The following is a 16,544-nucleotide window of genomic DNA, read 5'->3' as shown; positions in this document are numbered from 1 at the left end:
CTAGCACCAGATATTCCAAACACTCGTCAGCTCTGGGAAACACTCAGCCGTCCTGTAAACTGAATGTGATTCGTAGTTTATTGATTATCTAAATAAAACAGGTCCTTTAAATCCTCTCGACAGTTTTGTTACTTTCACACTGAAACATCAGCTGAGTGTTTCTGACCCTGCTGTCCGGAGCGCAGGTCATCTTTCATACACGCTTTACGTTTCAATCCATCAGTGGTTTGGTCCAGACGGAGAATGAACTGGTCTGCATTCATACAGACACAAACAATCCACAATACAAAGCAGGAACATGAATCTCTGTGATGAACAGAAACACATCGGAGGGTGTTTAAACTCGATAAAAGAAGGAGTTGGTTTTATCGGACGGACTGTTCGGCGGTCCGTCGGGGTGTTTTTACTGGGTGCTACTGCAGAAAATAAACACTATGGCTCATTTTATAAAAGGGTTTTTGTATGAGGATGCACTTATAACCTTGAAAATAAATTTGTTTATTCATTTTATGTCTCTTGTCCTCCAAACATATTCCCTGTGATGCAGGGGGGGAACAAAGACGCTGTGATATCACTGATGATGGACTCACGGCGCCACCTGGTGGCAACAATGTAATAAAAGCTGTTATGTTTACCTTCCTGCTATTAATGAACAGTGTGGATGACGGTGTAAATAAAGGCTACTGTGGAATATTATTAAATGCTTCTTATTTAAAACAACAGTCATACTCACTGAGGTGTTCAGACCTCCAACGAGATCCAGCAAGACGTCCGTGAAGGGATCTCTGGGAAGTCCTGGATCCCCCGAAGGCATCACAAGAGTCTTTGGGTGGATCTAAGCAGGCTTGGAAGTGGCTCCAGAGGTAATTTGTTTTTTTTTTACAAGTCTTCAGGATGTTGCAACAGTCTTTTGTGTTACAGCTGCTTGAACAGCAACTCTTTGATTGTGTTCCAGGGGTCAGGGGTCACAAACAAGGTTTAGGAGACCTTGATGGGGGATCCAGAGGCTCTGGAGACAGATCTATAGTCCCACAGGTGGACCAAGAGTCTTTGAATGGTTTCAAAAGTCCTGGAAGGGGTTGCAGAGATCTTTGGGTTTAGAGGTCCAGAAGTCCTTAGGGGGGTTCCAGGGGTCCTTCTAGGTGTCCCAAGAGTATTTCAAGAGACATGTGATTCTTGGTGGGGATCAAGAGATCCTTGAGGAAGTTCTATGATCGTCTGAGGATTTTTTAAGATTCTCTGAATGGGTTCCCACATATTCCAGTCCTGGAACTGGAAATGAGTGAAACTCCTGGAACAGGTCCCAGAGGTCTTCAGGATGTTCCAAAGGTTCTTCAGGGAAACCCTTGAAGCCTTTGAGGGTTTTACAAGAGTCCGAAAACCCTTACGGGAGACGTGAGACATGAGTCCTTGAAGGAGTTTCAGGGGTCCAGGAGGTCAGGAGTGTGTTTCGGGGTCTCGAGGGACTGAAGTTTCTTGAAGATGTTCCAGAAATTCTTTTGAGGATTCTTTTAGGAGTTTTATCAACTCTGAATTAGTTAATAATTGAATAATTGCTAATAAAGCTGCTGAATTAAATAATGAACGTCTGCAGCAGCTCGTGTCTTCCTGAAGTGTTTTAATGAAGCGCTGTGCTGCCATCTGCTGGTCTGAAACATGCTGCACTGACTCAGACTTCCTGTCTGTCCTTCATTTACATCAGTCAGCTTTAACTTTTATCAACAAGGTGTAATTAGCATTAATTATGTTTGTTTTATTTATATTTGTCTCAGGAGCTACTTTACACTTAAAAAGACATTTGACCAAAATCTGTGACAACATGAGAATATGTGCTTATTGTAAATAAATAAATATTGATCCACTAAAACACAACTAACCCTTGGAATCAATACGACGGACATGAAATCAAGTTTGTAATCATGTGACTTTATTACTTCAGTCAATATTGTTAAAAGCAACATCGTTTCCAGAGGTACTGAAGCAGGTTTGGGGTTATTGAGGTAACTTCAGGTGTAACTCTGGCTTCATCACCATGGTAACTGATGCCGAATAATTAACCACCCCGACCACTGACCAATCAGATCACTGGAAATAAAGAGTCATCATTCCTACAGGATCCCGACATGGACAAAAGTCCTGAGTTACAATAAAATGACTTTTAAAAAAGATCAATATATATTTTTGTAGATCAGTAGAAACATTTTATTGTTCCATGTTTCTGGTTTTAAAACAGAGCTTCTAACAAACGGAGATCGTTTACGACACTAAACACATAACGATGATTTCAGCTGCATTTTAATAGTTTAGTTGATTTTCTCCCGGAGTGAAGCTGACAGTGAGGATGATTTTACTCTCTGATTCATGGCTGCAGTCAGAATAACATCAGACAACTGCAGATAAACACCAGAGATCAATAATCCTCACTGTTAATTGGCTCCATGATTATAAATCATCAGTCATTAAATACTTTTACACTCTTTGCTTCAGCAGCAGAAACAGTCTGACGTTACTTTAAGTTTGTTATGTGACATATTCAGATGGTTTCTAAACAGTGAAAATACTCCCTCTATACTTCAGTCATATAGAATAATTCCTACATGTATGTATATGCACATGAACGCGCTCGCAGCTGTTAAACCAGACTTACTGAGCTTCATAGTTCTGGTTCTGGACGGTAAATGTGAGACTGAGTGAAGCCAGATAACCAGAAGATCCTGAATATGTTGAACCTGCTTTGTAGAAAAAGGCCCCAAATGTTCCTGAAAACACAAATCCTGACAAACACGGAGCTTCAGGTTTCTGTTCAGAGCTGCAGAAACTCGACGTCGCAGAGCTGAACACAAACTTTCATTCAAACGTCAGAAAACTGACTGACAGCAAAGTTTCTGTCAGATATTCATGTGTAAACAGCAACACGACCGTTACAGTGTATAAACATGTTAAAATATATCATATATAAAAATACAGCATGTGCTCATCTTAGTCCATGTTCACATTAAAGTTTCTGGTCTACGTCAGAAGATCCTCTCAACAACATGGCGGCTTCTTCTTCTTCTTCTCCTCTCACTTCTGCGCCGTCTCCTCCGACTCCGTCGATCAGTGTTTCAATAAAGTCGATCAGTTCAGGAGCCCGAACCACAAAGCAGGATTACTGGATACGGACTCAAACTAACATCCCTGCAGATACACCTGCGGTCACTGCAGGTCGATGACCTCTGACCTGCGTCTGAGGGTCAGACTCCAGCCGTCACATGGATCAATGATCGTGTGCTGAGAATATTTCTAGAGCCGCAGCGTTTAGTCGACTGTCAGAAAATCGACTATTTTGATAATCGATTAATCGTTGAGGTCAGTTTTCACACAAGAACATTTAAAGTTTCCAGATTCTCAAACGTGACAGAAACTGAACATTTAGATTCTGACGGTCGGACGAAACAAGACACGTTTCTATTTTCTGACGTTTAACAGACAAAATGATGAAAATTAGATCTGCAACTAATGATTATTTTCATTATCGATGAATCTGTCAATTATTTTCTCCATTAGTTGTTTGGTCCATAAAAGACGACGTCATCAAATATCAACTCAAAGATCTTCAGTTTCCTGTCAGAGACTAAAGAAACCAGAAAATATTCATATTTAAGAAGCTGCAATCAGAGAAATGACTCAGAATGATTAAAGGATTATCATAATAACTTTCCGTTCATTGAACAGCAACTAACTGATTATTCGACTAATCGCTGCAGCTCCACTGACTCTGTTTCTTTGGCGATAATCAGCTGATATCAGCCGCTCTGCTCGTCATCAACACATATTTCTGTTTCTGTTCTCACACAAATGCACAATTACAACATAGTGACTTAATTTCAACTTCTTTTGTTCAGTTTTATTTATATAATGCCAAATCATAACAGAAGTGATCTCAGGGCTGTTTTCACAGAGCAGGTCGAGACCGAACTCTTTAACTTATCAAACAGGATGTTATCCTTTAACTTTATGAACCTTTTAACATCTTGGAAGCATTTCCTGCACACTTGCATGTGAGCCCTTAGATTAGTGTGTTCTGTAAATCCATAAACAAATATATGAAATCAAATATCTGCCTCCAACCAGAGACTGTTAGTATTAATAATGTCAGTTTGTTTATACTGATGCAGTCACGTGACGACAGAAACACACACATGTATCACGTGATTGGCTGAATCAACGGATAAAGAGATCAGAGTCTGAGACAGAAAGTTGATATTCCTGAATTTGTGCTTTCCCGCTTTCACAGACAGGTGTGATGATAGCGAACAGCTGCAGCCCCAGCTCTGCTGCAGCCTCAGCTCTGCTGCAGCTCACTGCATCACTGTAACTCTGAACGTCCTGCAGCCTCAGCTCTGCTGCAGCTCACTGCATCACTGTAACTCTGAACGTCCTGCAGCCTCAGCTCTGCTGCAGCTCACTGCATCACTGTAACTCTGAACGTCCTGCAGCCTCAGCTCTGCTGCAGCTCACTGCATCACTGTAACTCTGAACGTCCTGCAGCCTCAGCTCTGCTGCATTTAACTGCATCACTGTAACTCTGAGTGTCCTGCAGCCTCAGCTCTGCTGCAGCTCACTGCATCACTGTAACTGAACGTCCTGCAGCCTCAGCTCTGCTGCAGCTCACTGCATCACTGTAACTCTGAGTGTCCTGCAGCCTCAGCTCTGCTGCATTTAACTGCATCACTGTAACTCTGAGTGTCCTGCAGCCTCAGCTCTGCTGCAGCTCACTGCATCACTGTAACTCTGAACGTCCTGCAGCCTCAGCTCTGCTGCAGCCTCAGCTCTGCTGCAGCTCACTGCATCACTGTAACTGAACGTCCTGCAGCCTCAGCTCTGCTGCATTTAACTGCATCACTGTAACTCTGAGTGTCCTGCAGCAGCTCACTGCATCACTGTAACTGAACGTCCTGCAGCCTCAGCTCTGCAGCAGCTCACTGCATCGCTGTAACTCTGAACGTCCTGCAGCCTCAGTTCTGCTGCAGCTCACTGCATCACTGTAACTCTGAACGTCCTGCAGCCTCAGCTCTGCTGCAGCTCACTGCATCGCTGTAACTCTGAACGTCCTGCAGCCTCAGCTCTGCTGCAGCTCACTGCATCACTGTAACTCTGAACGTCCTGCAGCCTCAGCTCTGCTGCATTTAACTGCATCGCTGTAACTCTGAGTGTCCTGCAGCAGCTCACTGCATCACTGTAACTCTGAACGTCCTGCAGCCTCAGCTCTGCAGCAGCTCACTGCATCACTGTAACTCTGAACGTCCTGCAGCCTCAGCTCTGCAGCAGCTCACTGCATCACTGTAACTGAACGTCCTGCAGCCTCAGCTCTGCAGCAGCTCACTGCATCACTGTAACTCTGAACGTCCTGCAGCCTCAGCTCTGCTGCAGCTCACTGCATCACTGTTACTCTGAACGTCCTGCAGCCTCAGCTCTGCTGCATTTAACTGCATCGCTGTAACTCTGAGTGTCCTGCAGCAGCTCACTGCATCACTGTAACTCTGAGTGTCCTGCAGCCTCAGCTCTGCTGTGTTTTCGGTGTCGTGTGAGTGCGAATGTGTCGTTTGTAGTTGGAGTTGTCGCTGAATCTGCGGCCGCATTCCTCGCAGCTGTACGGCTTCTCGCCCGTGTGGATCCTCAGGTGCTTCTGGTAGCCGTCGAAGCGCGTCAGTCTCTTCCCGCAGATTTCACAGGTGTACGACTTGTCGGTTTTTGACCCGACCTTGCGGTGAACCTGGACGTGTTTGGCCCAGTGTCCACGCTGAGCAAACGCTCGGCCACAGATGGTGCAAATATACGAGTCCACCACCTCGGAGAGCGGCGCTTCCAGCTCCACACAGTCCAGCTGACCGTTATCTGAAGCCTCAGGAGAGTCCTGGACCAGGTCTGTGCAGGTCTGCTGGACTGAGGTGCCCAGCTGAGGGTCAAGCTGTGGTTCCTCCAGGTCCTCTGGGTCCTCCGGGTCCTGGCTCGTGAACTTTGGGAGTGGAGAGGTCATGTGGTTGAGATCCGGCTCGTTTCTCACACCGCCGCTCTGAAACAACATAAAGTTGACATGGTTGTTCTCCGACGCGGGAGGCGCCTCCTCCTGTGGCTCCTCCTCCTGCGGCTCCTCCTCCTGCGGCACCGGCCACAGCTCCTCCTCTTCCTCTTTGATGTGAGGAGGAGTCGACTCACAGCTCCAGTCCTGCTGCTCGGGCCGAGCTGCCAATCACAACACACACAGTTAACACAGTTTAACACCTGCAGCAGGTCGCAGTTCTAATAAAAGTCTGTTTCTGTCTTTAATGTGTCGACTGTCAGTTCGATCATATTGATTCTATATTGTTCAAATATCTGTTCCGAATCAATGATTCAGAGCAGCTGTGACTAAACACTCACAGAACGACTTACTGATGTCAGAAACAGTCTCATGTAACCAATATAAGGAAATATGGACGGATGATGATGGATGGATGATAGATAATAGACAATGGATGATGATTGATGAATGGATGATTGGCTAGATGGATGATGGATGGATGATGGATGATGGATGGATGGATGATGATGATGATGATGATGGATGGATGATGGATGGATGGATGGATGGATGGATGGATGGATGGATGATGGATGGATGGATGATGGATGGATGGATGATGGATGGATGGATGATGATGATGATGATGATGGATGGATGATGGATGGATGGATGATGATGGATGGATGGATGATGATGGATGGATGATGGATGGATGGATGGATGGATGGATGGATGGATGGATGATGGATGGATGATGGATGATGGATGGATGGATGATGGATGGATGGATGATGATGATGATGATGATGGATGGATGATGGATGGATGGATGATGATGGATGGATGGATGATGATGGATGGATGATGGATGGATGGATGGATGGATGGATGGATGATGGATGGATGGATGATGATGGATGGATGGATGATGATGGATGGATGGATGGATGATGATGGATGGATGGATGATGGATGAATGGATGATGATGGATGGACGGATGATGGTGGATGATGATGGATGGATGGATGGATGGATGATGATGGATGGATGGATGATGGATGGATGATGGATGGGTGGATGGACGATGGATGGATGATGGATGATGATGGATGGATGGATGATGGATGATGGATGGATGATGATGGATGGATGGATGGATGGATGGATGATGGATGGATGGATGATGATGGATGGATGGATGATGATGGATGGATGGATGGATGATGGATGGATGATGGATGATGATGGATGGATGGATGATGGATGATGATGGATGATGATGGATGGATGGATGGATGATGGATGGATGGATGATGATGGATGGATGGATGGATGATGATGGATGGATGGATGATGGATGGATGATGGATGGATGATGGATGGATGATGGATGGGTGGATGGATGATGGATGGATGATGATGGATGATGGATGGATGATGATGGATGGACGATGGATGGATGGATGATGATGGATGGATGATGGATGGATGATGGATGGATGATGGATGGATGGATGGATGGATGATGATGATGGATGGATGGATGGATGGATGATGATGGATGGATGGATGGATGATGGATGATGATGGATGGATGGATGATGATGGATGGATGATGGATGGATGATGGATGGATGGATGGATGGATGATGATGATGGATGGATGGATGGATGATGATGGATGGATGATGGATGATGGATGATGGATGGATGGATGATGATGGATGATGGATGGATGATGGATGGATGGATGATGGATGGATGGATGATGGATAGATGGATGATGATGGATGATGGATGGATGGATGATGATGGATGGATGGATGATGGATGATGGATGGATGGATGGATGATGGATGGATGGATGGATGATGGATGGATGATGGATGGATGGATGGATGATGGATGATGGATGGATGATGGATGGATGGATGATGGATGGATGATGGATGGATGGATGGATGGATGGATGATGGATGGATGGATGGATGGATGGATGGATGGATGGATGATGGATGGATGGATGATGGATGGATGAATGGATGATGGATGGATGGATGATGGATGGATGGATGGATGGATGATGGATGGATGGATGATGGATGATGGATGGATGGATGGATGATGGATGGATGGATGATGGATGGATGGATGGATGATGGATGGATGATGGATGGATGATGGATGGATGGATGGATGATGGATGGATGATGGATGGATGGATGATGGATGGATGATGGATGGATGATGGATGGATGGATGGATGGATGATGGATGGATGATGGATGGATGGATGGATGATGGATGGATGGATGGATGATGGATGGATGGATGATGGATGATGGATGGATGATGGATGGATGATGGATGATGGATGGATGATGGATGGATGATGGATGGATGGATGATGGATGATGGATGGATGGATGGATGGATGGATGGATGGATGATGGATGGATGGATGATGGATGATGGATGGATGATGGATGATGGATGGATGATGGATGGATGATGGATGGATGGATGGATGGATGGATGGATGATGGATGATGGATGGATGATGGATGGATGGATGGATGATGGATGGATGATGGATGATGGATGATGGATGGATGGATGATGGATGGATGGATGGATGGATGATGGATGATGGATGATGGATGGATGATGGATGGATGGATGATGGATGGATGATGGATGGATGATGGATGATGGATGATGGATGGATGATGGATGGATGATGGATGGATGATGGATGATGGATGGATGGATGGATGATGGATGATGGATGGATGATGGATGATGGATGGATGGATGGATGATGATGATGGATGATGGATGGATGATGGATGATGGATGGATGGATGATGGATGGATGGATGATGGATGGATGATGGATGGATGGATGATGGATGATGGATGATGGATGATGGATGGATGGATGATGGATGGATGGATGATGGATGGATGGATGATGGATGGATGATGGATGATGGATGATGGATGATGGATGATGGATGGATGGATGATGGATGGATGGATGATGGATGGATGATGGATGGATGGATGATGGATGATGGATGGATGGATGATGGATGGATGATGGATGGATGGATGGATGGATGATGGATGGATGATGGATGGATGATGGATGGATGGATGATGGATGGATGATGGATGGATGGATGGATGGATGGATGGATGATGGATGGATGATGGATGGATGGATGATGGATGGATGGATGGATGGATGGATGATGGATGGATGATGGATGGATGGATGGATGGATGGATGATGGATGGATGATGGATGGATGGATGATGGATGGATGATGGATGGATGATGGATGGATGGATGATGGATGGATGATGGATGGATGGATGATGGATGGATGATGGATGGATGATGGATGGATGGATGATGGATGGATGATGGATGGATCAATTAAAAAATAGAATTGGAGATTCTCCAGTCAGGTTTTGTAAAATTACATTACAAACATTTTTTAACTAACAGAAAAAATAGAAAAAAATATTTAAGACATTTGTGAATAAAATTTAAATTTAAGACTTTAAAACCTTTAAGGTCTAAATCAGTGACTCTAAGACTTAAAGACCTGCAGATACTCCAGTTTAAACCCTGATGATTATTTGTCCTCATGCAGTAATAAATATAGACTGTTTAACATGAGATGCAGCTTCCTCCTCCGGCTCGCTGCTGGTTAAAGGATGAGTTCCCAGTGTTCCCAGTGTTCCCAGTATGTTAAACCAGCAGTCAGGTGTCTGTAATCATTCCTCCTGTTCATACTGGATATTAAAGATCCTTCAAATGTGTTTTCAATGGAAGTGATGGAGGATAAAATCCACAGTGTGTCCACACAGTCATTTAAAGTCTGTGTGAAGCTTCTATTCAGCTTCATCAGTCTGAGTTAGTCATATCAAGTGGATATCTGACACATTTACAGTCTTTTTAGCATCAAATTCCCTCTTTGTGTTTCCTCGGACAGTGTTTCCCTGTTGAGCTGCAGGTGGAAGTATAGTAACAAAAAGAGGAACTTTGGCACTAAAAAGACTGTAACGTTGAAAGATATCTACTTGATTTGACTCATTTGGACGCTGAAGCTTCATATTAGCTTCAGACTGTGGATTTTGTCCTCCATCACTTCCATTGTAAGGTCATTATGAAGGGTTCTTCTAATGGTCAGTATGAACAGGAGGAATGATTACAGTAAGAAAAACACTGACTGTTGGTTTGACGACAGACAGACAGGTGAGCAGACAGACAGACGGGTGAGCAGACAGACAGACAGACAGGCAGACAGACAGGTAGGTGAGCAGACAGACAGACAGGCAGACAGACAGGTAGGTGAGCAGACAGACAGACAGGCAGACAGACAGACAGGTAGGTGAGCAGACAGACAGACAGACAGGCAGGTGAGCAGACAGACAGACAGACAGACAGACAGACAGGCAGGTGAGCAGACAGACAGATAGACAGGTAGGTGAGCAGACAGACAGACAGACAGGTAGGTGAGCAGACAGACAGACAGACAGACAGGTGAGCAGACAGACAGACAGGCAGACAGACAGGTGAGCAGACAGACAGGCAGGTGAGCAGACAGACAGATAGACAGGCAGGTGAGCAGACAGACAGACAGACAGACAGACAGGTGAGCAGACAGACAGACAGACAGACAGACAGGTGAGCAGACAGACAGACAGACAGACAGGTGAGCAGACAGACAGGCAGGTGAGCAGACAGACAGACAGGTAGGTGAGCAGACAGACAGACAGACAGGTGAGCAGACAGACAGGCAGGTGAGCAGACAGACAGACAGGTAGGTGAGCAGACAGACAGACAGGTGAGCAGACAGACAGACAGACAGGTGAGCAGACAGACAGGTGAGCAGACAGACAGACAGGTGAGCAGACAGACAGGCAGGTGAGCAGACAGACAGGTGAGCAGACAGACAGACAGACAGGTGAGCAGACAGACAGGTAGGTGAGCAGACAGACAGGCAGGTGAGCAGACAGACAGGTGAGCAGACAGACAGACAGACAGGTGAGCAGACAGACAGGTAGGTGAGCAGACAGACAGACAGGTGAGCAGACAGACAGACAGACAGGTGAGCAGACAGACAGGTGAGCAGACAGACAGGTGAGCAGACAGACAGACAGGTAGGTGAGCAGACAGACAGACAGGTGAGCAGACAGACAGGTGAGCAGACAGACAGGTAGGTGAGCAGACAGACAGACAGACAGGTGAGCAGACAGACAGGCAGGTAGGTGAGCAGACAGACAGGTAGGTGAGCAGACAGACAGACAGACAGGTGAGCAGACAGACAGGCAGGTGAGCAGACAGACAGGTGAGCAGACAGACAGACAGACAGGTGAGCAGACAGACAGGTGAGCAGACAGACAGGTGAGCAGACAGACAGACAGACAGGTGAGCAGACAGACAGGTGAGCAGACAGACAGGTGAGCAGACAGACAGGTAGGTGAGCAGACAGACAGGCAGGTGAGCAGACAGACAGACAGGTGAGCAGACAGACAGACAGGTGAGCAGACAGACAGACAGGTGAGCAGACAGACAGACAGACAGGTGAGCAGACAGACAGACAGGTGAGCAGACAGACAGACAGGTGAGCAGACAGACAGACAGACAGGTGAGCAGACAGACAGACAGACAGACAGGTGAGCAGACAGACAGGTGAGCAGACAGACAGACAGGTAGGTGAGCAGACAGACAGGTAGGGTGTAACCCGGACTCCTGACTAACCTGCGCTGTGCAGCTGCAGGGAGATCTGCGGCTGCATGCGGAGCTCCTGCAGCCGGCGCTGCCGCTGGATCTCCAGCTTGTAGCGGGAGATCTGCTCCTCGTACTCCGCTATGGTCCTCCCGAACACCCCGAAGATCTCCTCCGCCGCCGCGGTGAGCCGCTGGTTGATCAGCAGCCGCAGCATCTCGATCTTCGACATTTTACCGGCAGTGTGAGACGAACAGCGGCGGAGGACCCTCCGAGGCGTCGTGGTCTCTTGTTTACCTGCTGCGTTACACTTCCGGGTAACGGCCGGAGTCACGTGCACTGCCGCCCTCTGCTGGAGCGGAGGGCTGCAACATGATCAATACTCCTGCCTGATCAATAACAACAATTAGTCGGTTAACCGAATAATTCTCAACTATGAAACGAATCACAGACTCGGATATTGATAATTGATCAGTAATCACTTTGAGTCAAGCTTCTTAAATGTGAATATTTTCTTTAGTCTCTCTGACAGTAAACTGAAGAGTCTTCATCCTCCTCATCATCAGCCAGAAAGGCCTTTTTATTATTATTGTTCCTCACTTACTGCACTGTTTACAAGAACATATGCAACTAATCCTGATATTAAATATGACTCAAATATTCAACAAACACTTTTCATTCAGCCTCACATGAAGCTGAAGAACTGATCAAAACCTGAAGGAGCATTAAAATGTTTGACATACAAAGACAAACGTCTGCTGGTTCTGTCCTTTGTTTTTATTATTTGTTGGGGGGGGGGGGGGGGGGGGGGGGGGGGGGGGGGGGGGGGCAGCAGAACAACACAGACAGACAAGAAAATATATCAACAGATAATGAAACAGTATGAAATGAAAGGTTAACGGATCTGTGGATCAGTGTTTGATCGTTTCAGATTCTCAGAAATGACGCAGAAGTTTCAGGCACTTTAGATTTTTATTAACCGGAACAAGTCATCCAACATGGCCGATGCAGTTTGAGTTAAAGCTGAGATGAAGAAACATCATCATCATCGTCATTTTAATATGGTTTTTCCCTCTAATATCATCATCTGATCAGTCAAAATAACTGCAACTAGATATTTTTTCTAAATCATTCAGTCCTAATTCTTCATCATCATCATCATCATCATCATCATCTGCAGCCAGAGTCATAAACTATCTTCATCATCATGGAGTCAGTCTGGGATCAACATGAAGAGACAGAAGCAGCAGAAGAAGAAGACGCAGAACAACCGAGAACCTGAAACAGCTGATCAACTTCCTGTTTATCAACTCTGGATCAAATGAACTGATCAATAACAACTATTCATTTACTGTTACACAGTATAAATATCAGAACATCCATCTGATGATGAAGAGTCAGCTGCTGCTGCTGCTGCGGGCTGCGCTCGTGCGTCCTCTCTGACACGGATGTTTGTAGAAGCAGGACAGCTGACTGAAGCGTCTGTCGCACGTGGAGCAGCAGTACGGTCTCTCTCCGGTGTGCGTCCGCAGGTGCACCGTCAGGTTGCCTTTCTCCACGAAGCCGCGGCCGCAGTACGAGCAGGTGAACGGCTTCTCGCCCGTGTGGCTGCGGACGTGCCGCACCAGCGTCGCCCTCCTGCCGAAACTCTTCCCGCAGACGGTGCAGCCGAACGGACGCTCGCCGGAGTGGATCCTCATGTGCGTCCGCAGGTTCCCCCGCAGGGTGAAGGTCTGTCCGCAGACGCTGCAGCGGAACGACGTCTCTCTGTGAGCTCGGAGGTGAAGCTTCAGGCTCTCCGCGGCCTCCAGCTGTTTCCCGCACACGCTGCAGTCTCTGACGTGCGCGGCGGCGTGACTCAGTAGATAACTCCGCCTCTGGAAGGACTCGCCGCAGACTTTACAGCCGAACACAGGCGGACGCTCGGGAGACAGCTTCCTGCCGGGAGATGAGCTCTGTCCCCCCGCTGCTGCCGTCTCCTCAGGTCTCCACAGTCCTGCAGCTTCTGTCCAGTAGTCCGCGCTGTCTTCAGTGTCGGAGCCGCCCGCCGCTGCGTCGGAGCCGCCGGCGGCGTCACAGACACCTTCCTCTGTTTTAATGTCAGTCTGGTCCGGCTGGAAGCTCAGGATCTGCTCCTCAGGGCAGGGTTTGATCCAGGAGGCCTGCAGGACGTCTGGAGCCACAGAAACAACAATGATTGATTGGTTGAAACAGAAACTGAGGATTTGTGACACATTTAACATCTAGTTAAACTTTTCATCTTAGTGAGCAGATAATAAGTGATGAAGTTATTGTGCTTGGCCCTAAACACCTTAGAAACACATTATCTAATGATAAAGCTACTCTGGATGGCATTACCCTGGCCTCCAGCACCACCGTAAGGAATCTGGGAGTTATCTTTGATCAGGATATGTCCTTTAACTCCCACATAAATCAAATCTCAAGGACTGCCTTTTTTCACTTACGTAATATCACAAAAATCACATCCTGTCCCTAAAAGATGCAGAAAAACTAGTTCACGCATTTGTTACTTCTAGGCTGGATTATTGCAATTCCTTATTATCAGGCTGCTCTAACAAGTCTCTAAAAACTCTCCAGCTGGTCCAGAACGCAGCTGCACGTGTTCTGACTAAAACTAGAAAAAGAGACCACATTTCTCCCATTTTAGATTCACTGCATTGGCTTCCTGTAAAATCTAGAATATAATTTAAAATCCTTCTCCTAACTTACAAAGCCCTTAATGGTCAGACACCATCATATCTTAAAGAGCTCATAATACCGTATTATCCCACTAGAACACTGCGCTCCCAGTATGCAGCTTACTGGTGGTTCCTACAGTCTTTAAAAGTAGAATGGGAGGCAGAGCCTTCAGCTATCAGGCTCCTCTTCTATGGAACCATCTTCCAGATTCAGTCCGGGGTGCAGACACCCTCTCTATGTTTAAGAGTAGGCTTCAAACTTTCCTTTTTGATAAAGCTTATAGTTAGGGCCGACCAGGCTCGCCTTGGATCAGCCCTTAGTTATGCTGCTATAGGCCTAGACTGCTGGGGGACTTCCCATGATGCACCTCTCTGCTCCTCTCCAGCGACGTCTGACTGACAGTAAAATGTTCAGATATTCAGCAAATCTTCACATTTGAGAAGCTGCTGGATTTTTGCTTTAAAAACAACTCTAAACAAGCGCTGAAGAAGAAGAAGTCCTCAGACAGGAAGCTGCTGATTCTGGATCAGATTCAAGACCAGACGGATCTTTAATCACTTTGTTCTTTTAAATCACTTCTTCAAACTCATTCTATCACTTTTCCTGTGAATCATTTGAATTATATGTTATTCTGTTTTCTGTGCAGCACGTCTCAGTTTGTTTGATGTTTCATGAAGCACTTTGTGACTTTTTATAGAATCAATCACAACGTTTGTTTACAACAACTTCTGGGTAGAAAACCGCTGCGTCACAGACACACTAAACTAAAAGTCAGTTTAAGCAGGTGAAGACGTCTGTAAATAAGCAGCAAGTAGTAAAAGTAATTAAAGGTTCCCAACCTAGGGGTCGGGCCCCTCCAAAGGGTCAGCAGATAAATCTGAGGGGTGGTGAGATGATTAATGGGAGAGGAAAGAAGAAAAAACAAAGTTCTGATACACAAATCTGTTTTCAGTTTTTGGACTTTTTCTCTAATCTTTGATTTTTGCTGAAATATTGGATCATTTGAACATTTATTGAAATGAAAGCATGTGAGAAGTTTAGAGGGAAAAATCACTATTTGGTGGAGCTGTTAACAACTCATAGACATGTGAAATGTGACCCCGACTACACACTGCTTTTTGTAAGACGTCAAAAGACAAAAAGGTTGGAAACCACTGGTTTCATCTTTAACAATGTGTTGTATTTTAAAAGCTTGTTATATTATCCATTGTGTCAAATCTTCATCTGAAAAGTAACTAAAGCTGTCAAATAAATGTAGTGGAGTAGAAAGTACAATATTTCCCTCTGAGATGTAGAAAGTAGCATCACATGGAGATACTGCAGTATTTGGGTAGAACCGGCTCCACCTGCTCTCCGGTCCTGGTTCTCCTCCTCGGACCTCAGGGTGTCCAGCTGCCGCCGCTGCCGGTCTATCTGCTCCCGGTACCGGGCCACGGTGCTCCCGAACAGCCCCAGGATGTCGTCCACAGCCGCCGTCAGCCGCTCGGTAACAAACATCCTCAGCGTGTCCATCTCCGCCTGCGGGCTGCTCGGAGGGTCCGCAGCCGCGAACCGCTGCTCCGCTCCGGGAGCAGCCGGAGAGGAGGCGGCGGGGAGGCGGCGCTGCTCTGCGGACATCAACACTGAATAAAGTCACTAAATGTCTCGACGAGCAAAAAACACAAATTAAACTGTTAAAATGATCCTGACCAGTGTTCTCTGTTTAACTACTGGAGCAGAAAAGTAAACAAAGCGGCGAGGTCCGACAGAAAAGGCGTCCGAGGGAAACGACAGCTGGCCTCTATGGTTCCGTGAGAACTGAGAAGAATTACCCTCACCCTATACGAACCCCCCCGTGACCCCTGACCCCTGACCCCCACCCCTCATACACCTGACCAACTACTGATGACACACAGCACCTCAACTGTCAAACAGAAGTCAGAGATCAATGTGTTTCAACTCTTAAGTACAATTAATAAACACTTTAAACTGATAACTGCTCCAGTTTTATCATTTGATTATAGATCTACAGCAGCGTCTGTCACAGAATGAGACACAAATAGACAATTTAA

The 16,544-nt window shown here is 46.2% G+C and overlaps 2 protein-coding genes across 3 annotated transcripts; both read right to left on the bottom strand.

Moving 5' to 3' along the window:
- Positions 1-3,860: 3,860 nt before the first annotated feature.
- Positions 3,861-12,145, bottom strand: LOC137198949 (zinc finger protein 853-like). The gene is made up of 3 exons (XM_067612982.1): positions 11,827-12,145; positions 4,780-6,225; positions 3,861-4,313 (listed from the first exon to the last, which is right to left on the bottom strand). The coding sequence occupies exons 1-2, from the start codon at positions 12,023-12,025 to the stop codon at positions 5,540-5,542; spliced, it is 885 nt and encodes a 294-aa protein (XP_067469083.1). The 5' UTR covers positions 12,026-12,145; the 3' UTR covers positions 3,861-4,313; positions 4,780-5,539.
- Positions 12,146-12,563: 418 nt separating this feature from the next.
- On the bottom strand, positions 12,564-16,283 carry LOC137198937 (oocyte zinc finger protein XlCOF19-like). Of its 2 annotated transcripts, XM_067612959.1 has the most exons (3): positions 16,183-16,283; positions 15,840-16,100; positions 12,564-13,966 (listed from the first exon to the last, which is right to left on the bottom strand). In XM_067612959.1, exons 2-3 carry the CDS (start codon positions 16,003-16,005, stop codon positions 13,191-13,193), a joined length of 942 nt encoding a protein of 313 aa, XP_067469060.1. In that variant the 5' UTR covers positions 16,006-16,100; positions 16,183-16,283; the 3' UTR covers positions 12,564-13,190. The 2 variants fall into 2 exon arrangements, with proteins under 2 accessions (XP_067469060.1, XP_067469059.1); XM_067612958.1 differs by having other exon boundaries at positions 15,840-16,281.
- Positions 16,284-16,544: the final 261 nt, after the last annotated feature.

This window comes from Thunnus thynnus, chromosome 15, assembly GCF_963924715.1.
Source record: "Thunnus thynnus chromosome 15, fThuThy2.1, whole genome shotgun sequence".
Lineage (NCBI taxonomy): Eukaryota > Metazoa > Chordata > Actinopteri > Scombriformes > Scombridae > Thunnus > Thunnus thynnus.
Note: the sequence above shows the minus strand (reverse complement) of the source record. Positions and strands in the feature narration are given on the sequence as shown.

What these genes read in the sequence shown, in the direction of transcription:
- LOC137198949 (XM_067612982.1), bottom strand. Translation starts at nt 12,025, where the DNA reads ATGTCGAAGATCGAGATGCTGCGGCTGCTGATCAACCAGCGGCTCACC. An exon ending in CCTGCAGCTGCACAGCGCAG is followed by an intron (nt 6,226 to 11,826) that starts GTTAGTCAGGAG and finishes TGTGATTGGCAG; the next exon opens with CTCGGCCCGAGCAGCAGGAC.
- LOC137198937 (XM_067612958.1), bottom strand. Translation starts at nt 16,110, where the DNA reads ATGTCCGCAGAGCAGCGCCGCCTCCCCGCCGCCTCCTCTCCGGCTGCT. An exon ending in GAACCAGGACCGGAGAGCAG is followed by an intron (nt 13,967 to 15,839) that starts GTGGAGCCGGTT and finishes CTGTGGCTCCAG; the next exon opens with ACGTCCTGCAGGCCTCCTGG.